Source organism: Gracilinanus agilis, chromosome 2, assembly GCF_016433145.1.
Source record: "Gracilinanus agilis isolate LMUSP501 chromosome 2, AgileGrace, whole genome shotgun sequence".
Taxonomy (NCBI): Eukaryota; Metazoa; Chordata; class Mammalia; order Didelphimorphia; family Didelphidae; genus Gracilinanus; species Gracilinanus agilis.
In genome coordinates, this window is record NC_058131.1 from 693,397,116 (window position 1) to 693,421,905 (window position 24,790).

The window sequence follows — 24,790 nt, forward strand, 5'->3', positions numbered from 1 at the left end:
AAGGAAGGAAGGAAGAAAGAAAGAAAGAAAAAGAAAGGAAGGAAGGAAGGAAGGAAGGAAGGAAGGAAGGAAGGAAGGAAGGAAGGAAGGAAGAAAAGAAAGAGTGCTGTATTTGGAGTTAGAGGGTTTGAGTTCTAATTCTGATTCAGGCACTTACATGTATGATCTTAAGTAAGTCATTTAACTCCCTTGAATCTCAGTTTTTCTATCTATAAATTGAAGAAGTTGGATGAAGTGACAATGCAGTCTTTCCCAGCTCTGACTGGGTGCTTCTGGTGACCATAGGACCTAAGAATTAACTGGACATGACACAGAGGGGGATTCTTGTTCAGGTGTATGTTGAATGTGCTGACTTTTGAGAAGAAGTCAAAGAAAGCAGAGAGAAGTCTTTAATTGAACTTTGGGGATCCTCCAGAAGGAAAGAAGTTTCATCTTGAGCGTTTCTGTGGGTTCTGTCTCCAGCACACACCTAGACTTCCTTCCCCTTGGCCCTGTTGTTAAGGAAGGCTCACATCCACAAAGGCCCTGAGGATGTAAGTGGGTGATGATGGTGCAGAAAGGCCCCATGCATTCTTTGGACTTGTTGGTCCCAGAAGCACCTATTTATACCTGGAAAGGACCTGGAGCATGTCATGAGACAACAATGCTGCCACTGTACAAGATATCTCCTCTCTGTGGGGCAGCTCACAGTAGGGGCTTTCAGGGGCTGCAGGAGGCCCGCCTGCCACTTCTGAACATTGCACATTCCACTTGCTTGACCACCCTGAAGGCTGCAGGTCAGAGGGTCCAGCCACTTCACTGTTCCCAGGGACCCAGAGACCTGAGAAGTCTGGAGGAGAATGACCTCAGTTTCATTTCCCTACAACCCTGTTATGGTGCTTTAGCCTGCCACCTTCAAAACCTGGGAAGCAGCTTTCTTTTTAGAAGCTGACCAATACAATGCTTGGAGCAGGTAGCTCAGAACCCCAGAAATTCAGAGCTGAAAAGCACATTAGAGGCCATTAAGAGCAACAAATATAAGAACAAGAACCACCCCCTCAACACATCCACCCAGCAACATAGTCTTCCCTCACTATGTCATGGTTCACTTATCGTGGCTTCACTGTATCCATGTTTTTTAAATATAAATATCTATTTCTGTATCATAGAGTTTTTGCTATACTGGGGGGCCAACACAGTGCTGTGTTCTGTATCCTTGACTCTGATTGGCTCAGTGGTTTTAAGAGTGTGGAAAAGGCTTCTAGGAGAGTGGGAAGGGTTTATAAAGCCTTCAAATATACATACATAATAAAAACAAAGCCACCACTTGGTGGATTTTCATCCATTGTGGAGATCTCTGGAACGTAATAGGTGAGGGATCACTATTTTTGACAAATCCTTTCCCATTCTTTGCTTGATGGAAAACTCAGTCAAATCCAACAAACATTTGTTTATTGTTTAAATATTTTAAAAATTTTATCTTTATTTTATTTCAAATATGTATATATGCATACAAATGTACACATAAGTTTTCCAAAGTTATATGATTCATGTTGTTTCCCTCCTTTCTTCCTTCCCCCTCCCCCAGAGTGGACAAGCAGTTCCACTGGGTTATGTGTATTATCACTTGAAATCTATTTCCATATTATTCATTTTGTAAGAGTAATCTTATAAAAACCAAAACCCCAAATGAAAAAGTGATAAATCATGTTTTCTTCTGCATTTCTATTCCGACAGTTCTTTCTCTGGAGATGGGTAGTATTCTTTTTCATAAGTCCCTTACAATTGTCCTGGATCACTTTATTGCTGTTAGTTGCAAAGTCTATCACATTTGATTGTCCCGCCGTGTTTCAGTTACTATGTATAATGTTCTCCTGATTCTGCTTATTTCACTCTGCATCAGTTCATGTGGGTCTTTCCAGCTCTTTCTGAAATCATCCTGTTCATCATTCCTTACAACACAATAGTGTTCCATCACCAACGTATAGCACAATTTGTTCAGCCATTCCCCAGTTGAAAGACATCCCTTTAGTTTCCAAATCTTTACCACTACAAAAAGCACAGCTATAAATATTTTTCTGCAAACAGATCCTTTACCATTTTTTAAAATCTCTTTGGGATACAGACCTAGTAGGGGTATTTCAGCCCAAAAGGCAAAAGTCCTTTGGGCATCATTCCAAATTGCCTTCCAGAATGGTTAGATCAATTCACAACTCCAGCAGGAATGCATTAGGGTCCCAATTTTGCCACATCCCTTCCAACACTTATCATTTTCCTTTACTGTCATATTGGTCACTCTGGTAGGTGTGAGATGGTACCTTAGTGTGGTTTTAGTTTACATTTCTTGAGGGATTTAGAATATTTTTCATATGATTATTGATAGCTTTGATTTCTTAATCTGAAAACTTTTTTTCATATCCTTTGACCATTTATCCATTGGGGAATGGCTTGTTTTCTTATAAATTTGACTTAGTTCTTTATGTATTCCAATGAACACTTATTAAGTATCTATTATGTACTACCAGATGACTGTACGGACCCCACCCCCCCTGCCTAGCTCTTAACCTAGGATTTTATGTTAGTTCTTGGGGACATGGTCTTGGTCTCAAGGGGTTTACATTCCTTGATAGAGAAGACAGGAAGGACATGTACATATAGGTAAGTATATACAAGAAAATTAAAATGTTTTTCAATTAATAAGCATTTATTTTCTCTCCTTCTGACCTCTTCCTCTAATCCCCTTGAAAAAAGAAAGAAAATCAAAACATTTATAAAAATATGTTTAGTCAATCAAAACAACATCCTCCATTATCCAAATCCAAAAAATGTAGGTCTTATTCTTTGCCATGAGTCCATCGCCTCTCTATCAGGAGGTGGGTAGCATAGTTCATCACCAGTCCTCTGAAATCACCATAGTTCACTTCCTTGTTCAGAACTCTGAAGTCTTATGAAAGTGTTTGTCTTTACAATTTTGCTTTACTATGTATCAGTTATTCTCCTGGTTCTGCTCATTTAATTCTGTATCCATTTATACAAGTCTTCCCAGGTTTCTCTGAAATCCTTCTCTGAATCTCTTTCTAGAGAAGATCATTTGAAGAGAAAGAGACACTGGAGCTCTAAAGGAAAGGCATCCAATGGTACAGGCAGGTAGATGGTATCACAGTGCGAAGAGTACTGGATCTGGAATCAGGAAGACTCATATCCCCGAGTTCAGATCTGGCCTCAGACACTTACTAGGTGGGTGACTAGGCAAATCATTTCACTATTTGCCTCAGTTTCCTCATTTGTAAAATGAACTGGATAAGGAAATGGCAAACCACTCCTGTGTCTTTCCCAGGAAGAGCCCAAATGGGATCATTGAGGAGTCAGAAATGACTGAAAAATGCCTGAACAACAACATCCTATAGAATATAATCCCTTGAAGGAAGGTGGATTCTAGGCGGCAGCAGTGCAGAGGGAGTCTGGTCCAGATAAAACCTGTGCAAAGGAACTATTTCTAAAGAATAGCCACAATTCAAGGAAGCCACCAGTAGGCTAGATCCTAGAGTGCAAGATTCCCTCACACCTAGAGCATTTCCTAAAACATCTCCTAAACTAAGCAGTGTAAAAAGCATGTAGGGAGAGTGTGGATGACTCAGGGTAAACCTTGCCCGGAAGAGAACAATAGCAACCAATCACACCCGTTGGTCTTTATTTAAATGATCCTGGGTCCTGGAGTGGTTAGAGTGGTACTTGAAGACTAGAAGCTCAGAATTTAAATTCTAATGCTCACCTTTCCTAGTCTTATGTTCCTCGCCTATAAAATGGATATATCCCCTGCATTTACATCACAGGGTCGTTGTGAGGATCACAAGAGATAACACATGTAAAATGCTTGGCAAACCTTAAAATGGTATATGAATGCTAGCCATTATAGCAATATTAAGCCCATGGCTTTCCTAAGTGTAGTCTCCTCTTTCCCATTAGGATGTGAGCCCCTGAGAGCAGGGACTGTCCCCCTTTTCTTTTTTGTATTCCCAACACAGTCCAGTACTTTGCCCATTGTGCCGCTTAATAATGAAGGTCATTTTCCCGTCCATCCATCTATCTCCCCACTCATCCAGGAATCCATCCATGCATCCTTCCCTTTCTCCCTCTCTTCCACCCACTGACCTCTCCATCCCTACACCCATTCCTCCATTTACTCCCTCCTCCCTCCCTTCACTTACTTCTCCGTTCCTTCCTTCACCCGTATATCCTTCCATGCTGCCATCCATTCGCCATTCACCCATTCCTCCATCCATCCTTCTACCCCCTTCTATCCTTTCACCCACCCATCAGTCCATGCAGCCTATCCTTCCACGCATTCAAACCCCCTCCCCACACCCCTCCCCCCCAGCGGTTCCTTTCTCCCTAGCCGTGGCAGATGCCCGGTAGGCGGCACCCTAGGGGGAGGGGAAGAGGACGGAGGGAGCGCGCGCTCTGTTCTCTCTCCCAGTCCCTTTCTCCTCCAGGCCAGGTGGGGCTGGAGAATGCTGATTGGCTTCCCGTGGGTCGGAGGCGGGCCTTCTGCGTTCCTCGTGTGCGCGGATTGGTCAGGACTGGGTGCGCGCGTCCGGTTGCGTCTCCCCTGTCGCCGGCTCTGGAGTAGGGGGCGGGCGTCTGAAGCCGAAGTGCGGCACGTCGGTCGCCGGGGGCCGGAGCCAGTCTCGAGTAAGTGGAGGAGTAGGCAGCTCCCGGCGGGCGGCCCCTCTTAGTGCCCCGGCTAAAAAGGAGAAAAAAGAAAGAGAGAGGGAAAAAGAGGGAACCGCTGCGTGACATAGACTGCACGAGGAGACCTGGGGAGGGGGAGGGGGAAGTAGGGAGATGTTCGCCTGCTGGGCCCCGCCCCGAGGTCTGGTCCCGCCTCGAGGGGCGGGACTGACCCGTGTCAGGCCGGGCTCCTCACCTCCCTTGTGCTAGCCCCGCCCCCATGCTGGCTGCGGGTCCAGGCTGGGTGGTGAGAGTGGGCTCCTCTAGGAGCCGACCCAACCGACCTGGCTGGCGCTGAGCTCTCTCGCCTAGGGCGGAGCCCCAAAGGGGTCAATGGCATCCTGATCTGGGCGCGAGACCATCCAGTTCGCCTTGGCAGGTGGGGAAACTGAGGCTCAGGAGAGGAGAAAGGACTTGGCCAAGGTCACACTCGAGTTCACCTTGCACATGTCTCTTCCCTTTGCCCAATGGAGAGCCTAATAGCCCCCCCACGTGACATTTGTCACCTTCTTGGCACACTTCCAGGGCCCCTGTAGATGCCAGCCTCCAGGGATTCCAGAGAACTTGGCTTTTTCTTCCTTATTTTGGTTTAGTCAGTTTCCTTTGTGTCCGGGCATTTACACCAGGATGACGTCAGGCTATCTGTGAGCCAGGCCCCTCCCCCCGCCCCAGGGCTTCTGCCCCAGGCATCGCCTCTGGCTGCACTGAGGAGACTAGAGCCCCGGAGATGCCGGGCTTGGGGTGGCCAAGACCCGGCCAGACTGCTCTTCTTTCCCCCCTAAGCCCCATGCCCAGGCTGCCCAATCCCGGGAGGGGTCAGCCTGCTTGGGTTCCCCCCTTCTCCCCCCGACGGCCCCGGCTCAAGTTTCCCCTGCCCTAAACCAGAAACTAAATATAGGAGCAGCCGCTGACAAGAGGGGGTGCTGGAAACCGGGAAGATGGGGCTCCCGGCCAAGCAGTCTTCCCTTTTGGGGGTCCTGGAGCCCTTCCCAGAGTCAGCTTGTGAATGCTTAAAGGGAAACACAGAAGGGGACCAGCCCAAACAATAGACTGGCTTTAACAAGCTCAGGGAGGCCAGTAGGTAGTGCTGTGGACAGAGCAGGCCTGGAGTGGGGAGGCCCTGGGTTCAAATGTGGTCTCAGGTATTGCCTAGCTCTGTGACCCTGGACAAGTCACTTTGCCCATTTGCCCAGCCCTTGCCCATCTGTCTTAGAGTTGTCACTAGGACAGAAAGTCAGGGTTCAAAGATCCAAGCAGTTCAAGGCCCCCCCAGCGGAGAGCCTCTGCCTTTGGGGGAGTTGCCAGTTGCCAGGAGACTGTTCCAGCCGGTCCCCACCGTTGGAGTCACAGAATTCCACCTCCAGATGGCTGAGGAGCAGCTGCTGCCCACAGGACTGTTCTGGTTTCTGGGAATACAGAGATGGCTGGCCTGGCCAGGGAGAGCGAGGCAGATGGGGAGGGGCCCTGGTCTGGTCACTGAGCTCTGGAGGAAAGGGGAAGAAGGAAGGGAGCCAGCCTGGAGGAGGCCTGTCCAGGTGTGGGACTGGCTTGATGAGGCAGCTGGGGGCAAGGTCTTTGGCTTGAGTCTGGACAGAGCTTTCCCCAAGGGCTTCTGGAACGCCAGCTCGGGAGTTCCTGGCCCTTCTGCCTGGGGCTGCCTCCTGGAGTGGCTGCTCTAGCTCGGCCTCCCCATAGTCAGCAAGACCTGAGTTCAAAACCTGCCTCAGGCACTTACTAGCATGTGACCAAGTCACTCAGTCCTCTGGCCTCCAGTTCCTCATGCACTAATTTGGAGTTTCCAGTGAGGAAATCTCTCCCTGCAAACAGGCAACTGTTCCATGCCCAAGGATGGTTAGGGATTTGAACTCGGATCCTCTTGACTCCAAATGCAACACATCCCCTTCCCATGATAGGCACTCTCCTGGGGGAAGTGGTGAGAAAGAGGCCGTCCCCAGATGTTTCTCTAGTTGGGGGCTGGCCCAGACAGAGATGCGGGGAGATGTGGGGCCATTAGCTGAGGGATGGGTCTGTCCTGTGAAGTTTGTTGGGGGGTTTTCTTTAAAAGGAGGTCTAGGGGCAGCTGGGTAGCTCAGTGGATTGAGAGCCAGGCCTAGAGACAGGAGGTCCTGGGTTCAAATCCGACCTCAGACACTTCCTAGCTGTGTGACCCTGGGCAAGTCACTTGACCCCCATTGCCTACCCTTACCACTCTTCCACCTATAAGTCAATACACAGAAGTTAAGGGTTTAAAATAAAAAAAAAATTATTAAAAAAAAAAAAAAAAGGAGGTCTGAGTGGGTTTACAGTGTGTTAGAAGAGGCAGAGAATGAGGATGCCTCAGGGAGGACAGAGGGCACCCGGGGAGGACGGAGGGGGCGCCTCTCATGCTCTGAGATGGGAGCAAAGATAATGAGGAATGAGACACAACGGATTTTTGTCAACTTAATATTATATTTTTAATTTACAAAATGTTTTCTCCCTGCCATCTGCCCCTTCTCCCACCTTGGACAAAAACAAGGGACAATGAAAAACAAAACCCTCACCACAAAGGGATGTGGCCCAGCAAAGCCCCTTCCTGCCCTGGCCTTGGGTGGGCCTGGAGTCCATCCCCGTGGCAGGTGGCAGGCCGTGTGCCTGAGCCGAGGGCACTCCCGTGGACGCCCCTGTTTTTAGGGGAGAGGGAGGGGGTCACGCTGGGCCTGATGCCTCAGGGAGCGCCAGGAAGTACAAGCATCACCTCCGAGCCAGGAGCATCATTAAGGGTTTACCTTAATCCAGACGCCCTGTGAGTCACCGGGAAAATGCAGCAACAAGGACTGTCCCTGCCTGGGAGGGGGCTCAGCCTCTGGAGGGCACGAGAAGGCCAGCAGTCAGCCAGTGGTCAGCCAGACTGTGGCCTGAGCACGTCCCTGAAGAGCTCCCTGAAGACAGCAGAGACCCTCAGGGAGCCCTGGAGGAGAAGACCCAACCCGAAGGGATCCCACCTCCGTAGGGGACCCGGAGGAGAAGCTGGATGGCGGCAGGACCTCAGATCTCCCTCTGCTCTGCCTGGGCTCCCTCGTCCTGGGCCAAGTTCCACCACCACCACCGCGCTGGAGCGTTACTAATGCTCTGAGCTTGCCACAGGGAAGCTCATCATTCCTGGGGACCAGGGAGAGCTTCCTGGAAGAGGCGGCACATGAGCCGGCCTTTAGAGGATGGTGAGGGAGGAGGTCTAGTAGCAGAAGGACCAAAGGCACGAAGGTGGCCGGTGAGGTTCGTGTGTGCTGTTTGGCTAGAATTTAGAGTTCATAGAAGGGGGAAATTTGAGATAAAACTGGATCTGTACACCGGAGCCCTCTCATAGAGGACTGGAATGCCAAGCAAGGGGTGTCAAACCTTATCTTGTCTTTGGTGGGAAGCGTGAGGGTGGGGAAGGGCAGCTCATTGGAGCACTGACTCGAGCCCTGGGCCCAGAACCAGGTAGGCTTCCCCACCACGAGGCCCTGGCCAAGTCACTTCCCCTCTGTGCCTCAGTTTCCTCCAGTGTAAGGCAGGCTTGCTTTAAAGATTCAGTGAGATGGTATTTGTGGGTGTGCCAAGGCTGGCATTTCCTGGGCTGCCCCCAGCAGTGCTCTGAGCTGCCAACCCCCAGCCGTGGTGCCATCCTGCAGGGCTGGAGGGGGATTTCCTCTGGGGCCTCTCCTCCTCCTCCTCCTCCTCCCCCGCCTGCCCCTCTGGCTACACGGAGAAGCGGAGGGGGCGTCCATGCTGGAGGCCTGGTGGTCATTGGCCTCACCCTGATGCCCTTCCCGCCCCCCCCCCCAGTCACCCAGGCGGGCTGGAGGCCCCTCCCGGCTCCAGCCTCCTCCGCCCCGTGAGTCAGAGGCCGGCTGGGGGGCAGCCCAGCTCTGCTCCTCTTCTTGGGTTTCAGGCCGGCTCCCTCTGCAGTGCTGGCGAGATCAGCAAACCGGTAGGACCTGACTCGTCCCTCGTCTGCCGGGGAGAGCCTCTGCTCGGTCCTGGGGCGGAGGGCGAGCCTCGGCGGCCGGCACCCTCAGGCCCTCCTCTCTTCCCCTCCGCAGCTCCTGAGGCGCCCCTCAACACCCCCGAAGGCCGCGTCTGCATGCTGAGCAAGATGGGTGAAGCTGTCGCCAGAGTGGCCCGAAAGGTGAACGAGACGGTGGAGAGCGGCTCCGACACGCTGGGTGAGTGAGCAAGCGGCCGGGGCCTGTGTGCGTGTACACGTGTGTGCGTGTGTGTACATGTGTGTGCTGGGGCTCTCAGTCACCTCATCTGTGCACTGAGCCTGGCATTCCAGCTCCCTGAGGCTCCGGAGCCCAGATCAGGGCCCCTGTCGGAGGGCCCCAGGAAGCACCAGGAGCAGGGCCGGAGGACGGCTCGGGGCTCCCCAGCCCGGCCACACAGAGCCCTCATTGTCCTGGCCGGCTCCTTTGTGCCCAGACACGGGTTTCCTGGGCTGCCAGGGCGCACCCCGAGTCACCAGACACCCCCAGGCTGGCCTGGCCCCCCTCCATTCTAATGCACCGAGATCGAGGCACCGATAAGGACCAGAAAAGAGTCCTGAGAAGTCCGGAAGTCCGGGGGTTTCTGCCTCTGAGTGGGAGAGGCTCGTCCATGCCCAAAGGCCAGCGTGGAGGCCTGGCCCAGCTGGGTCCGAGTCCACGTTGCTCGCCTGGGGCAGGGCTCGTTGCAGGGCCAGGTTCCGAGAGGAATCACAGACGGGAAGCATCGCCCGCAGGCCAGCCATTCATCTTGGGGGTCGCTACCTTGGCAGGTGGCCTGTAGAGGGGGCCGAGCACTTGGCAGGCTGCAGGAACGGGCCCATCCGGGGAGATGGTGCGAATCATGTTGAATTCCAGACTTCTGCAGGCCAGCCTGGCCGGTGGGATGGCAGGGAGGGGGCAGGCCAGGAACCAGAGGCCGGAGGGAGGATCCCTGGCGTGTCCCCTCTGGCCGGAGCCCCCTCCAAGCTGCAGAACAGCCGCAGCCCCGCGAGGCCTGAGCAGAGCCTTCGGCCGACACGAGGTCTCCCGGGCGTCCTGCAGAGGCAGCCGGGTGAGGGCGAGAGGCTGGAATGGCTCCGCCGGGGAGCAGAAGCCCCTCTCTGCTCCGCCGCCTGGGGCTGATGCCCTGCGAGGATCCCCAGATGGAAGGGAAGACCGTGGGAAAGGAAAGGGAGACACGAGCGGCCGAGCCACCCTGTGGCAGAGCAGATGGGGGCGCGCTGTGGGCGCTGGGGAGCCCCAACTCTTACCTGCACGGCCTCCCCTCTGCCCTGAGCAGACTCTTCAATATCCTGAAAAGGGAATTCTTGGGGGCTCCGCGTGCTCCAGCCCAGCGAATGCCCAGGCCAGCTGCAGCCCTTCGGGCCCCTCTCTCGGGTGGCTCGAGGCTCCCTCTGATTCGGCAGTTCTTGGCCTCCCGCCTCTGAGCCTTCACCAAGACTGTTTCGGCAGAGCCGGCGTCCCTCCTTTGCCGCGCCATCCCCTCCTTGGGCCTCGCCGACGCTCTGCCTCTGCTTCCTGGCTTGAGGCCCACATTCGTGCTTCAGCCCGGGGGCTCCCTGGTCTGAGGGGTCAGGACTGCCCCGTCCTCCCTGGCCTGGCGGTTCTTGGCCCTCTGACTCTCTGAAGCCCGGCTGGGAGCAGGTGCCTCCCTCAGCTCTGGCTTTACTGCTGCTAAGAGGCCTGGCATGAGAGCCCCCTGGGCCGGGCGCCCCTCACAGCCGCTGTGGAGGCTCTGGCGCCACCCCACTTTACCGAGGAGCAAACAAGCGGCCCAGTCACACAGCGAGGGAGATTGGGGGGCTGCATTTGAGCCTCGGCTTTCCCAACTCCCGGCCTGGTGCTCATGTCACCCAGAGCCCACTTTACAGAGAGGAAGATCGAGGCCCAGAGGGGAAAAGGGACCCCCAAAGGCACAGTAAGTCAGCAGCCTCACAGCCCCCAGGCTTTGCAGGGAGGAGCCCCTTGTTAAATCTTCCGCAGAAGCCTTTCTGCCCCAGCAGGGCAGGCCCTGGCCCTGCTTCCTGGCTGGGGGAGCCTGGCCAGCCCTTCTCCTCTCCTGCCTGGAGCTGCCCCTGGTAGCGTTCTAAGGCCGAGCACCAAGACGGAGCCTCCACTCTGGCCTCTGCTGTTTCCCGGCTATGATCTTGGGGAAACCCGCCATTTCTGGGCCTCCGTTTCCCTGCCTGTCAAGGGAGGAGGCGGCCGGATCTCAAAGGCCTCTTCTGCTTCTCCATGGAGCCTGCCAGGCTGCCTCCCTCCTCAGGGAAGTGAGTGTCCGGCCAGAGGACCCCACGGGGCGGCTCAAACCGGCTTCGGCCATTCATAGGGAGGAGAAGCTAAGAAGACTCCCAAAGGGGCCTGGCCGGGGAAGGGGCCCCTCTGGGTGTCTGGAGACCCACCCAGGACAGGAGGGAGGCTGGACCAGCATGAGGGGAAGCCTGGCAGCTGAGGCAAAACCTGCCCGGGGCCAGGCCGGGAGGAGCCGCTGTCTGACAGGTCGTGGCTGCTGGCCGCTGGGGGGGGGTGGGGGGGGCAGCCTGGTGGGATCCTCCTTCGGGTGTCTCCCTGTCCTGGGGGAGACGGCGTGGAAGCGGCGAGCCTTCCCGGCCCGGAGCTCCGCTTCCTCAGAGCACCCCCTTCGGCTTTCCCCCACGGCCAGCCGTTGGCCAGCCTTCTCTGCGGCTCCCCCCCCCCACCTTCTGGGGTCTGGGCAGGCGGTCAGTCATCCTCTGGACGCCTGGGCTCTGCCCCCTCGCACTGGGCTGCATCTCTTGAGAGAGTCCCGTCTGGTGCCGCCACGGAGAACCGCCGAGCCTGCGCCGCGGAGGGGAGGGGCAGCAGGTGGCGGCGGGGAGAGAGCTCCGACTCGCTCCTCAAGGGGTGACCCTGGCCCAGTCACTTCCCCATCTGCCTCTGGAGGACTCGGCCAAACGCTGCAGTGTCTGCGCCAAGGAAACCCCTGCAGGGAGGGCGGGAGGTGCGCCCGGTGCCAGGCGCTGTGCTGGGGCCTCACCACTGGGGGACTCCGCTGGGATCCCCATTTACACTAGGAGACGGCCCAGGATCAGTCCCTGAGGCTGAATTTGAACCCACGTCTTCTGCCCCTCCCCCCCCCCCCCACCGAGGCGCAGCGCGCTGACCGTGTCCTCTTTCCTCCGCCGCAGACCTGGCCGAGTGTAAGCTGGTCTCCTTCCCGGTGGCCATCTACAAGGTGCTGCGGACAGTGGCCGAGCGGATCCGCCTCGTCATCTTGGCGGACAACGAGCTCCAGACCCTGAGCGGCAAGTTCATGACCACGTTCGGCCAGCTCCGAGGTAGGCGGGGCCGGATTCCAGTCCTGCCGCTCTGCTTCCGGCTCTCCCTTACTGGCTTCCCAAGAGGGGACGCAGGGGGGGGGGGGGGGAAGCCTCGAAGCCGTCTGTCTGTCCACCCCCTGGGCATATAGAGACAGGAGGGCTCAGGCTCTCACTGGCTCCATTGCACAGATGAGAATGCTGAGGCTGGGCTGGGCTCCGTGGTCTTTAGCTCTAAATGTGGACTAGAGCGGTGTGACCCTGGGCAAGTCATTTAATCTCACAGCCTCAGTTTCCTCCACTGTAAAATGGGGTTCATAATGAATCCCCACTTCCTCCCTCCAGCAGCTGGGGAACTCTGCCTGCACATCTGGCCCTGAGCTCCTCGGCGCCCTCACGTGTCTGTTCTCTCTTCTGGGCCTCCCAGGAGCTCCCTCTTGGGCTCAGCTCAGCACCGGCCCCCCCTTTCCCAGCCCTTGTACCCATTTCACAGATTCCTCTGTGTGCTCATTCTTGCTGCAGTCAGAGGGGGCAGCTCTCTTCATCGTCCAGCGAAGGCAGCTGGCATGGGCTCAGCCCTCGGAGCATCTCCTGCCTAGAAACCATCTGGGGGTGCTGAAACCAGCATCTAGACAGGAGTGGGGGGGGCCCCGGGATGCGCCCAGACCACCTCCATTTTGCAGATGAGTACGCTGAGGATCCTGTGGGTACAAGCCGTCCTCCGGCCAGACCCCTTCGTGTCCGGAGCAGGGTGGAGAGCAAGGGGAGAGCCCGGCTTCGGGATGTCCAGGCCCAGCCGGGGGGCCTCGTGGCAGTGGCAGGTGGAGGTCTCTGTTAGTGCTGCTGGTCGGCCCCCCACCCCCTGCCAAGAATCCCCCCCAGGCACAGGAAAGTCTCTGCCCGAACCTAGAACCCACCCACTCAGGAGACCTGAGCCCTGCGGAAAAGGGGGGCAGCTCTCCCCAGGGTTGAAGACTATGTGGCAGGGTTTGGCCTTGAGGCCAGAGTTCTCTCTGTGGGTCCTCCGTAGCCCTGGAGCAGCATTGGCAACGCATTGGCACAGGGCCAGGCTGCCACGGGGTGGGAGCTGCTCCCCTCCCCTCTTCCAGTGTCCGAGGACATTTTTCACGTACTCTACCCCCACACACACACCATCCAGCCACCCAGCGCAGGCCCTTCCTCCGCTCTCTGGGGCAGTGGGGGGCTCCCAGGCCGCTTGAAGGTTCCCTTTGGGCCCGCAGACTTGAACAGCTTGGCCAGCACTGCCGTGGAGCACCCCAGCCGCCCTCCTCATCTTTGTCCACTGATGCCTGACAGAGATTTAGGAGTCGCCCTGCTGGCTCTCAGGGAAGCCGTGTAGCGGCCGACTTCAGGGTGAGCCCCTCCTGGAGACTGGCCTGGGAGCCCCCTTTTGGTCAGCACCAGCTACGTGCCAAGTTCCGCCTCCAGGGGCCTCTCTGGCGCTGGTCCCCCTGGCCTCCGGACTCTGCTGTCCAGCCTGGATCCTTCTCTCCCACCCTGCCTTCTCCACCTTCAGGCTCATCCGCTGGGATCTCTGGAGGGCTCCATCTCCTCCCTCTTTTCTGCTTCCCATCTGTTGTCTGCACGACAACTCAAGTGGGAATAAAAGCAGACTGATGCTCAGACAATTGATTTTTTAACCCTCATTACAAGATGGGGGATTTGGGGTTGGACAGAACTTTTCTGAAAAAACAGACAGAAAAAACAACCTGGGATTTTAGTATTTTAGCCGTCACCCGAGGAGCCGAAGTATGAACTAGCAGCCGCCATCTCAGGCTACACGTAGGTCTATTAGCTTCCAAGAATAAGGAGTGAGAAGAGAGGAACAAGAGGCAGCAAGTGTAGACAAAATTTTCAAGAAATTTAAGTAAGGAAGGAAACTGGCTAATAGCTGGTAGGGTGCAGTGAAGGGAATTTTTTTTAAACTTTTCCCTTCCTTCTTAGAATCGATACCATGTACTGATTTGAAGGCAGAAAGCAGTCATGGCAAGGCCATGGGTCTTGGTCCAGGGTCGTCCAGTTAGGAAATGTCTGGGGTCAGATTTAAACCCAGGACCTCCTGTCTCGGCACCTGCCTCTCTAGCCACCAAGCCACCAGGCCGCCCCAGCAAAGGTTTTTTTAAAGATGGGAGTGCCTTGGACTTGTTTGAAGATTGTAGGGAAGGAACAGGAGGCTGACGATTCTGGAGCAGGGATGATTCATCTGCTGGAAAGGGGGAGGGATGGGGTCTGGCACTTCCCTGCCAGAGGCTGAGGCAGAGGAGGAGAGAGCAGGGCACGGTGCCGCGGGCTCTGGAGCGCCAGGTTTTCCGGTGACGTCGGAGGCAGATCCTCAGCTGAGAGGAGGAAGGGAAGAGTCATTGGGGGATGAGATGGAGGCTGTCAGGCACACACCCACAGGGCAGGCAGCAAGTTTGTGGCCGAGCTTTGCCCAGCCCTTTTGGGCAGTTTGTGAGGAGAGGCAGAGGAGGCGGAGGAGGCCAAGGCCTGAGACGTGGTGGCAGAGGAGCATCGCCAAGCCCAGGGTGAAGTTGGAGCAGGAAGAAGTCCTGAGGGCTGGAGGGAATGCAGGGCTGTCTGCTTGGTAGGGATCCTGCCAAGTACAGAGATAATCTCTGCCAAGAAGACCCCAGACACAACAGAGGGACTAAACAACAGCTTCTCTGTGTATGTGAACACTTGGATTCTCCTGTCCCCTGTTGGCGAAGCTGTGGCACACGTGCCCTGGCGTGCCAGAGGGGCTGTTCCCTTCCCCCTCCCCCCAGCATGCCCTCCCCCCGCTTTCTGGGGTAACACAGGTGCACTTTGGGCACGCGGTCTTGGACAGGTTCGCCATTGCTGCCCTCACGGCACAAGGGAGGAAGGCCACGGACTGTTGCACCTTGTTTCAGGACCTCCTAAGAGGCCTGTAAGAGGTACTTGCTGAGAAAAGGGCTGCAGAAGGAAGGAGAATTGTCCAACGTTCCTTCTCTCCAGCCTCAGTTTTCTGTCAAACGAAGTTGAGTCTTTTGGCTTTGCACACCATCATTTGAGGGCCTGGAGGCCAGCAGCCACCAATTCCATTGCAGTGGGTATGTGACTTTGGCGATCGCCCTTCCTTTTTTTTTTTTTAAACCCTCACCTTCCACCTTAGAATCTACTGTGTATTGGTTCTAAGGCAGAAGAGAGCCATAAGGGCTAGGCAATGGGGGTTAAGTGACTCACCCAGGGTCACACAGCTAGGAAGTGTCAGAGGCCAGAATTGAACCCAGGACCTCCTGTCTCTCTGCCTGGCTCTCCATCCGCTGAGCCACCCAGCCACCCCTGGGGATTTCCCTTCTGAAGGGGAGGCTGCTTTGTATTTCCTGAGGACAGCAGACAGACCTCCCTGAGGATGGGGCCTCTTTCCTTGCCCTCAAAAGATACTGACCACATAGTCGTCCATCATCATCATTACCACCAACAGAGTGCCGGGTCCTGTGCTAAGTTCTGGAAATAGAAAAAAGGCCGAAACTTGGCCCCTGCCCCGCAGGAGATCACACTCCAGTGGGAGAGACAACAGGCAGACACTGTGCATGTATGACAGTCAGACAGAGAGGCGTGGACGCCCTCCCCTTCTCTGGGCCTCAGTTTCCTTTTTGATCCAGTGCAGAGGAATAGCAGACACAAAGAGAAATCTGTAAAGGAGACGCAGGGAGGAGAGAAATGCTAAGGCACAATGCCGCAGTTTGCTCTCTGTTCCTGGACGAGCATCCCTTGTGGGTCTCCGGGCTGCTTCCGCTGCCTGACTGAGTTGATGGCCACGGCAGCTCCCTGGTACCACGTCCAGGCCCAGAAAGTTCATCTCAAGTCGCCTCTTCCAGACTGCCCGATTTCTCAGCCCAGAAGTAGTTTTTGCTCGAGTCACTGCAGCGAAGCTATCACTTCTGACGTCCTGCGTCCCCGATAAAGCTCTGAACTCTCCTCAGGGCAGGCCTCTGTGTCCTCCCTGCCAAAGAGCTGCCCTAGTTGGTGGCTGACCGCCCAATTCCCCTTCGTCTGCCATGAAGTAAGCTGGATTCATCTCAGTCATGCAGTATTAATGTATTCCTGTCTGTGGTTCCTCGGTTTCTACAAACCATTCATCGTCTTCAAAACTGCAGCAGCAGCTGCCGTCTCAGTGTCCTCCCTCAGGAGAGATGATTTCCCTGAGAGCTCTGAGCAGGCCTCACTCAGCAGCCGGCCCTAAAGGACGACGGAGCACTGCAAAGGTCTGAGAAGAGCCCTCCGAGGGCATTGAATGCCGCCTGAGACAGAGCTTCGAGACGGCCCCTCTGAGGGGCTGCTGACAGGGTGGACGGCCACTCATCAGAATGTGCACAGCTGCCTTAGAAATAATCAGCAAGATCGATCCCCTGTCAGCAAGGAGGCTCACTCCCTGGGGTGGAAGGTGTCAACGGGAACAACCAGTGAAGAGCCCAGAGGGCATGGCTGGGTCTGGAGTTAGGAGAGAACCCCCTTTGTGAGGGCCATCGAGGGGGAGCGGGAGGGTGGAGGCTCGGTGCGTGTGTTGCCTTTTGTGGCATCTGGTCTAGCTTGCCTACTTGGGGGTCAGGGGGTTATGGGGTGACCTCTCCTTCCCTTCTGACTCTCAGGCCTCTCTTCGGGGGCCCAGATTTCTGTCTTCAAACAAGGAAGAGCCTTCTGTGCTGCACGCTCTGGAGACACAAGAAGAAAGCAAGGAAGGCCTCGCCCTCCCAGGACTTGTTCTCCTAGGCCTGTGTTGGCGAACCCATGGCACGCATGCCTGAGGGGCCACTCCCCTCCCCCTCTCCATGCCTTGCCCAGCAGCCCAAAGGGAGCCCTTCCTCTCTCCCCTGGGTGGGATAAAGCAGGGGGCTCTCGTGCTGGGTGGTGGTTGCCATTTGGGCACTCGAGCTCTAAAAGGTTTGCCTTCACTGTCCCAGGCCCACACTACCTCCTATCACTCTTCCAATCCACTCAACCCGTAGATTATAGCCACTGAGTCCTGGAGCCCAGGGTTCAAGGCAGCCCAGAAGACTAGAATGAAGCCCATTCATCTGATTATCTCTATGGCCTCAGAAATCACTTAAAGTGGCTTAACCCTAGTTTATTTCTGTGAAGAAGAGGGTGGCCCCTTTGAGGCCTCACCTTGGGGCATTCTGCTTGTTGAAGATGATGCTCCTGGGACTGGGGAGCTTCCAAAGAGACTTGTCCTGCTCAGCCTTGAAGGGCCAAATGAAGAGGAGGAGGGAAAAGCCACAAAGAAGAAAATTGTAGGCTGAAAGTAAGAAAAAGTCTCCTGAACTTTCTGGATTGGCCAAAAGTGGAAGGAACTCCCCTAGCCAGGGCTGGGCTCCATCCCTGGATGTAGAAAGCCTTGTGTCAGTACAGGTCTGACTAGATGGCCTCTTGGGTCTCTTCCCACATTCTGCATGGTCAGAGTGGTTGCTGAAACACAGGCAAGTGGGAAGAGGCAGGAGGCTGAGGTCAGGACCCTGGACAGCTGGGCTGACCTGCTCCTGGGGCCCCAGGCTAACCTTGGATGAAGGCTGCCTTTTCCTTGGTAGTTCTTGGGAAGGGCCCAGGCTCCTCTCCTCTTGGGGGGGCCTCTCCTTGGTGGCTGCATCAGATGGCAGGATCCCAGCTTCTGATCTGTCTGGAAGATTGTTGGGGGTGCTGCCATCTTTACAGGACTGAGCCCAAGGAGATGCGAGGGTGAACTGGCAGGGGTGGGTTTCCCCTCTTCCTCAGCTAGGGGGTTGTGATGTGGACCAGAATATCAGGGTGTTGTCTCCCCTCTGACCCTAGCTCTGGGACTTTGGGCAGTCTACATCCATCAGGTTCTCTGAGCCTCATGTCTTCATCTGTAAAAAATGAAGATAATACTAGCAGCTTCCATTTATGCAGCACTTTCAGGCTTCACATCTGTAATCTTATTTGGGTCCCACAGCAACTCCATTAAGTGAGTGCCTTTGTTATCCCTGAGCTCAGGAGTTCAATGACCTGTCCAAGGCCACACAGCTTAAAATGATCTCAAAGGAGATTCAAACCCATCTTTTCCTGACTCCAAATCAAGCACTTTACCCATTATGCCATGCCGATAATACTTGTACTATAAGAGGGTTTGGGATTGGGATATGATGCTTTTGAACCCTGGAGGTCTGCATTCAGATCCTCTATGGGGCACTTGGTAGCTTTGTGACCCCCACAAGCCACTCAACCTAAGTCTCATTTCCTTCATCTGTAAAATGGGGATCATTTTCATCTCACCACTGACTTCACAGTACTCTTTTGAAAATTGCTATAGGAGCCTGGTGTCCAAAGGCATTCCCTCGAGTTGAACCCTAACCTTCTTAAGAGGAGGGACCAGGTTCTATTCCCCAATGGGGCTTAGGCCCAAGCTGAGCATGGACTAGGGACAAGGAACCCAGGAGGGGATTATTTATTGACTGAAGGTGACCCTCCTGGTGTAGGGAGCTGAGGCGATGCAGGCCTGTTAGTCACAGCACAGCCCCCAGATGTTTCTCCTTCATCTCATCCCAAGGCCCTCCTGTGAATTTATGGGTTGTTTAATAGGATCTGGAAATAGATCCATAGGACTATTGTTTGAGAAATAAAATGGAAAAAGGGGAGGCATGTTGGGAAATGTCAAAATAAAAGATAGCAATACAATTTATCTTAAAAAGAACTACGAGAGACTTTAGAGATCATCTGTTCCAACATTCTCATTTTACAAATGAGGAAACGGAGACTCAGAGATGTCAAGTGATTAGAGCTGATGGGACCCTGGAGGTCAATTTAGTCTATCTCTCTCCCCATTTTACAGATAAGGAAACTGAGGCCCACATAAAGAAAAGAGGGGAAATGACTTGTCCAAAATCACACAAATGGGATTTGAGGTTAGGTACTATATGGGTTAATTTGGAGTTTTGACTAAATAAGAGAGTTATAAATTCAATTTTGTGATCACCAAATTCAAAATATTATCCCTAAGCCAGAAAAAACCAGCAGCTTTTATTTATAATGAGGAAGAGAAAGTGCTGAAGTATGAAATGTAGGAGGGAAAGAGGTAAGGAGTTGCTCGGCCTACCCTATGTGCTGATCCGATGAAATTCAGCTCACTTCCAACAAAGTTCCACATGGAAGTCCGAGTCATTCACCAGCAAGCCGATGCAGGATCCAAGGAAAAGAGTCTCTCCGCAGAACTCAGGCTGAAGGGAGTGGCCCCGAAGTGCCAGCAAGCAGAGAGGGTCTCCTCACAGAGCTACCAAGGCAGGAATCTCTCCAAGCTAGAAGTCCAAAGAAGAAGAGCCCAAGGAGCCATCCTCCAAAGAAGAAGTCCAAAGGAGCAGTGACCAGAACAGGAAGTTCCAGACTTTTTTATAGTCCTTCCTGTCCCTTCCCCTCTTCGCAGGGGCCAATCACAGCCTCCAAATTGCCTAGCACTGCAGGGGTAGTGTCTGTGGGATCTACCTCTTGTCCTCTGAGGGTGTAAACTCTTAGCAAAGGATTCACAAGTTTCTCACTGATTGAGTTAAAAGGGTGGAGCTCTCCAAGTAAGTGACTTGTGAATTCTCTTACTTGATGGTTAACAAGAGTGTTAAGTAGGGATTTCTTGATTGATTAACTCAAAATAGACAAAGAGAATAAAGAATTTCCTTTCACAGTCTTTGTCAGACAGGTCAGTACCTAGCAGAGGCCCCACACCACACCACACCATATGGGGAGGGACTTAGCCAAGGACATCATGTCGGGAAGGAGGAAAGCCAGCATTGGAAGCCAGAGCAACCACCTCCAAGTCCAGCCCCCAAAGCCAGGCAGTCTCTCTTCTAGTCTTAAAAAAATGGATGAGCCAAGCTGAGCTCCAGGCACCTGCCTTCCCTTCTCCGTCTTATGGCTCTCTTTTTATACTCTCACAGAGCTCCGTCTGGAGGGAAACTGCCTGCACCGGCTGCCTGATGAGGTGGGCAGCCTCCAGCACCTGCAGGCCATCAACCTGTCCAGAAATCAGTTCCAGGACTTCCCAGAGCAGCTCACTGCCCTGCAGGCCCTGGAGACCATCAACCTGGAAGAGAATGAGATTGTGGGTGAGTCCCTATGCCAGGCGCTCGGGGGAGAGCACGAGAAGGCAAGGCTCGTTCATTTTTGTAAATTGTCCATTAAGGGTTAGACCTATGGAGAGCGAGCCCAAGGCAGCGTGAGCCCTGCCTGCCAAGAATCCAGGGAAAACTGTGTTTGCACAAACCCAGGCAGGCCCTTTGCTGGGGCGTACCCACAGCGGGCTCAGGAGAGGCTTTTGGGGGAAGCCTGGTCTTCTCAGAGGCCCAGCTAGAGAGCCTTCCAGGCCGCCGGCCTCCAGGGGAGGCCGAATTTGGGAGGGACATTGCATGGGAACGGTCTAGAAGACCACTGGAGAGATGAGGCTGTCACTCAAAGGGGAGCCAGCATGGGGCTGTGTAGACCTGGGAGGCATCTGCATGGAGATGACCACTGAGAGAGTTGGAGAGAAGGGGGCCCAGGACAGAGCCTCCAGGACTGACCACTAGTGGTGGGCTAAGCGATGGTGGGGTGGCCAAAAGACCCGAGCAGTCAGGTCAGCTGGAGAACCATCTGGAGAGGAGAGAAGCACCAGCAACCTCGGAGGCGGCTTGGGAAGCCGGGGCCTCGAGGAGGTGGCCTAAGCGAGCATCCCTGCCTCCGTCTGTCCATCTTTCCAGGCCTTCTTCTGTGTCTGTGTCTTCCTTTACTGCTGGACAAGGCAGTGTGGGGCAGGGCACAAGGAGGGGCCAGAGAGACCTGAGGCAGAGTCCTTCCCTGACGATTCCCCGAGGTCTCTGGGCAAGGTGCTTCACCCCTCAGCATCTTTGTTTCCTCATCTGTAAAATGGAAATAATCGGATTGCAGGAGTGGAATGTGATGAGTCCCTGCCTGCTCTGTGTGCCTCCGTGTCGTCTCTGAATCCCCCTCCTGCCTGGTGTTCTGGGACCCTCATCCGGGCCTCCTGGGCCTCAGTTCTTGAGGCTAGCTCTTCGCTGCCCTTAGTCGACTGCTAGTATTAACAGGCATTTGGGAGCCCCACTCCCCGGTTCCTTCCAGGATGGGGGCTTTCTTCCCTCTTGGGCTCCCTGGGTAGGGTAGGTTTGGGGTGGGAGAGAGACCGAACCCAAGTCTAGCAGCTGCTAGGCTCCCCCCAGACCCACTCAGAGCGCTGACTGGACAGAAGGAGCCACTCCAGGCCTGTTTCTAGGACCCAGCAAGGCCTCCCTCAGGCTAAAGGGCCGTTCTTGTGCCCTGACTGGCTCTGTGCAGGAGCCTCGAGATCAGAGGAAAAGGCCAGAGGGGTGGCGGGGCCTGACCGACCTCGCGATTCAGAGTCGGCCTCGCCAGCCTGGGGCAGCCCCGGACCTCCTCCCCCGTTCACATAAGAGAGAAGCCCCTGCATCGCCTCCGCCGCTCTCTGCGGATGCCGCGCAGAAGAGATGAGGCCCGGCAGCTCTCAGCGCAGGAGGGATGCCCGCCCGTCCTTGAGGCCTTTGCCAGGGGGTGCCCCTCCTGCCCAGCTCTGCCTCCCCGATGGTGCCCTCTGGCAGGGGTGACCCGCCCCAGCACGGCTGGCCGCCTCAGTCTCTCCCTACGGGCCCAGGACCGTCTCCTTCCTTGTGCTCGGACCCCCGCTGCGTCCCCCCATTCAAGCTGGCGGGCTGGTTCCTTCTCATCTCGTGCCCTTTTGTTCTCTCTCTGCACCTGCTTTGGAATGATGGACATCTCTGTGGGCCGAGGATCAGGGAGACGTCTCTGGGCACTCCCGCTCAGTGCCCGTCTCTGCCCTGGAGAAGGGCCAGTCCCTCCATCCCCACTGCCGACCCTCCCTGTGCTTCTGCCTCGGAACCCACCCACAGTAGGATTCTAAGGCGGAAGGCGGGGGTTCAAAAGAAATGTTCGGTTTGGGTTGTTTGGTTCAAGTCTGCAAACCAGTGAGGCAGCGTGTGCCGGCGCCGTGCTGAGCCCCGAGATCTGGAGGCAGGGCCGGCCGGCCTGGGCCTCTGCCTGGAGGCGCCCCGGGGCCCCCCTGCCAGGGACAGCCCCTCCTCGGCTGGGCAGCTCTAAGGACTGCCGCGATGGCGACGGCACTGGACGGGCTGCAACCAGGACTTGCATGACGGCCTCCTGAGAGGCGGAGCTTCTGGCCCGATGCCCGCCGTGCCGGGGTGTCCTTAAGGCTCTGCGGGGTTCACAGGGGTCCCGGGACTCGCCGTCCGCTAGTTAGAGCTTCTGGTCTAGAGTTCGAGGCGGCAGAGGAGGTTTCCCGGCCATTGTCACAGAAGAAGCCCTGCCCTGGCGGGTCTGCTTTAGGCCGGAGCTGCCTTGAAGCGCTTCTCATTCACGGGTGAACATTCCCCATCAAAGGCTGCTTTTGCTTGAGAGAGAAGCGCCGCCATCCTGAGGTTTGGGGCCTGGAAGAGGGGGGTCCTGGGGCAGGAGGAGGCGGGAGGGCAGAGCCAGAGCCCCTTTTCTCGGCCCCCCCAAAGCATCGCTGGGGAGCCGTCATGGCAGGGGCTGCGATCAGGAGCCGCTTGTGCTGTCTTTGAGCCCAGCCTGAATGCTTCAGAGCAGAGCCGCCGCCGCCGGGGGGGGGGGGCAAACGGTTTCTGGATTGCTAAGAAAGCCTGAAAAGGGCTCCCTCTTTTAACCCTTCCCCTTCCGTCTAGAAGCCGTACTGTGGATCGCTGCACAGGGAGGGCCGGGCCATGGGGGAGACGTGACTGGCTCAGGGTCACCCAGCTAGGAAGGTCTGAGGCCAGGGGGGACCCCGGGACCCCCTCCTCTGTGTCCGCTGAGCCATCTCGCTGCCCCCAAACCCTTCTAAACATGTCTAGAAGGAGGGGGACAGGGAGGTGCTCGGTCTGCCTTGGCCGTCCCCCGTCCCATCGCACAGCCCGCCTCCACCAGTCAATCTCGGCGCCTCCAGGATGTCTTCAGACATCCTCCAGCCGTGACCCGATCCGACTCGCTCCACGTTTCCACGTTCGGCGTGGCCAGCCCTTGGCGCTCTCGGGGGGCCTTTTCACTTTTAATAATCCCACGAAACACATTTGCACACAGGGTGTCCGCAGTTAAATGATCAGACTTGTCTCCCCCCTCCTGGAGCCGGCAGCCATTCCATCCGGGGGTCCGAGTACCTCCTCGGCGTTCATTTGTGTCCGTGAAGAGTCTGCCAAGAGCCCCACAAACACGGGGTAGACAAGGGAGAAGCGTCCGCTTTCCTCTGCCTTCTGACTCCAGCCACTTTGTCCTGAGCCTTTCTGAGCCGGCCGGATGGCCGCCGGGCCGAGCCTGTCCCCCAGGATCGCTTGGAGAGCCTTTTGTTCCGCTCTTGGGCCACAGCCAGTTCCAGGCCGGCCTGAACACCCCCTGCGCCGGTTCTCCCTTCCTGTGCCTTTGGGCCGGGGCTCTGCTTGTTCCAGACGGGAGTGACCGGCTACGGCAGAGGCTCCTGATAGGGGGCCCAAAGGGTCGTGGCGCGGCCTCGAGCGGACAGTCGCACGTCCCCACGGGTGCCCCAGTGCGGACGGGTCCAGCCGCTGACAGGTGAGGAGCGGCAGCCACCGGTGAAGACCAGCAGCCTCGGGGGACGGAGGCCAAGCTGGGCCAGCCGGGAAGGCCCCCTCCCTGCGTCCAGGTCCGGCCTCACACGCGGGCGGCGCCACCCTGGGCGTCCGTTAGCCCTGCTGGCCTCTCCGCTCTCTGCTGTGCTGAGTGAGCTGGAGAAGGAAATGGCGCCACATTCCGGGACCTTCCCGAGAGACCCCCCGTCGGGGTCCCTGAAAAGGCCGAGCCCCAAGCTTGGGAATCTGGGGGGAGAGAAAGCATTAAAGGTGGAGTCGGTGAGGCCCGGCCCGAGATTAAATGTGGCAGAGGCGGTGCCTGGGCAGCTGGTGCCCGCTGTCTGCCCTCAGACAGACGATTCGCCCTGACGCGCAGCCCCCGGCCCCAGCCGGCCCTTCTCTCCCCTCGGGAGAGGCGGCCGAAAAGGGAGGCCTCCTTGGAGCCTCTGCCGAGTGGCCGCAGCTCCTGTGGGCCCCCCTCTGGCCGGGCCCAGCATCCTCCTCTCTCTTCTCCCCCCACCACCCGCCAGAGAGCTGCTGTGGGCAGTGGCCGAGGGAGGGAGCTGCCCGGCCGTGGCCCCCCCTCACTGATGCAGCCGCGGCCTCCCAGTTCAAGGAGCTCCCTGGGGTGGGGGGTGGAGACGGCCCCCCCAGTCCAGGCCCTGCCTAAGGGAGACGCAGGTTCAGATCCTGCCCTCGGCTTGTCCGGGTTCTCGGGGCCAGGCCGGCCGCTGGAGCCACCATAGATGGTCCATAGCGTGCTGTGACGTCAAAGCGGCTTTGTTCAGAGACAGGCCGGGCCGGGGCGCCGCAGAGACCCCTTTAATGGCCCCCCAGAGACACGCCGTAGAGCGGGACAAAAAAGGAGAGGACGGACGGCGGGTCACAGAGTAGGGCTGGGAGGGGGCAGCAGGGCCTGGAGGGCGGGCCTGGGTTCAAATGTGGCCTCCAGGCAGGCCTGACCACCGCTCACCCCGCCGCTTCTGTCTCCCCACAGACGTCCCTGTGGAGAAGCTGGCCGCCATGGCGTCCCTGAAGAGCGTGAACCTGCGGCGGAACCCCCTGAATGCCGACGTGCGGGCCATCGCTCGGCCCCTCATCACCTTCGACCTCCTGGTGTCCCCCGAGGGGCCCCGGGGTGATGCAGCACCCTAAGGGGGCCCCAGCT

The 24,790-nt window shown here is 56.4% G+C and overlaps 1 protein-coding gene across 2 annotated transcripts; it reads left to right on the forward strand.

Annotated features, from left to right (window-relative positions):
* The first annotated feature begins 4,304 nt into the window (after positions 1–4,304).
* LRRC20 (leucine rich repeat containing 20) lies at positions 4,305–24,777 on the forward strand. 2 transcript variants are annotated; one of them, XM_044662919.1, is made up of 5 exons: positions 4,305–4,671; positions 8,775–8,897; positions 11,885–12,034; positions 19,936–20,103; positions 24,620–24,777. In XM_044662919.1, exons 1-5 carry the CDS (start codon positions 4,491–4,493, stop codon positions 24,775–24,777), a joined length of 780 nt encoding a protein of 259 aa, XP_044518854.1. In that variant the 5' UTR covers positions 4,305–4,490. The 2 variants fall into 2 exon arrangements, with proteins under 2 accessions (XP_044518854.1, XP_044518855.1); XM_044662920.1 differs by lacking the exon at positions 24,620–24,777 and adding an exon at positions 20,734–20,862.
* Positions 24,778–24,790: the final 13 nt, after the last annotated feature.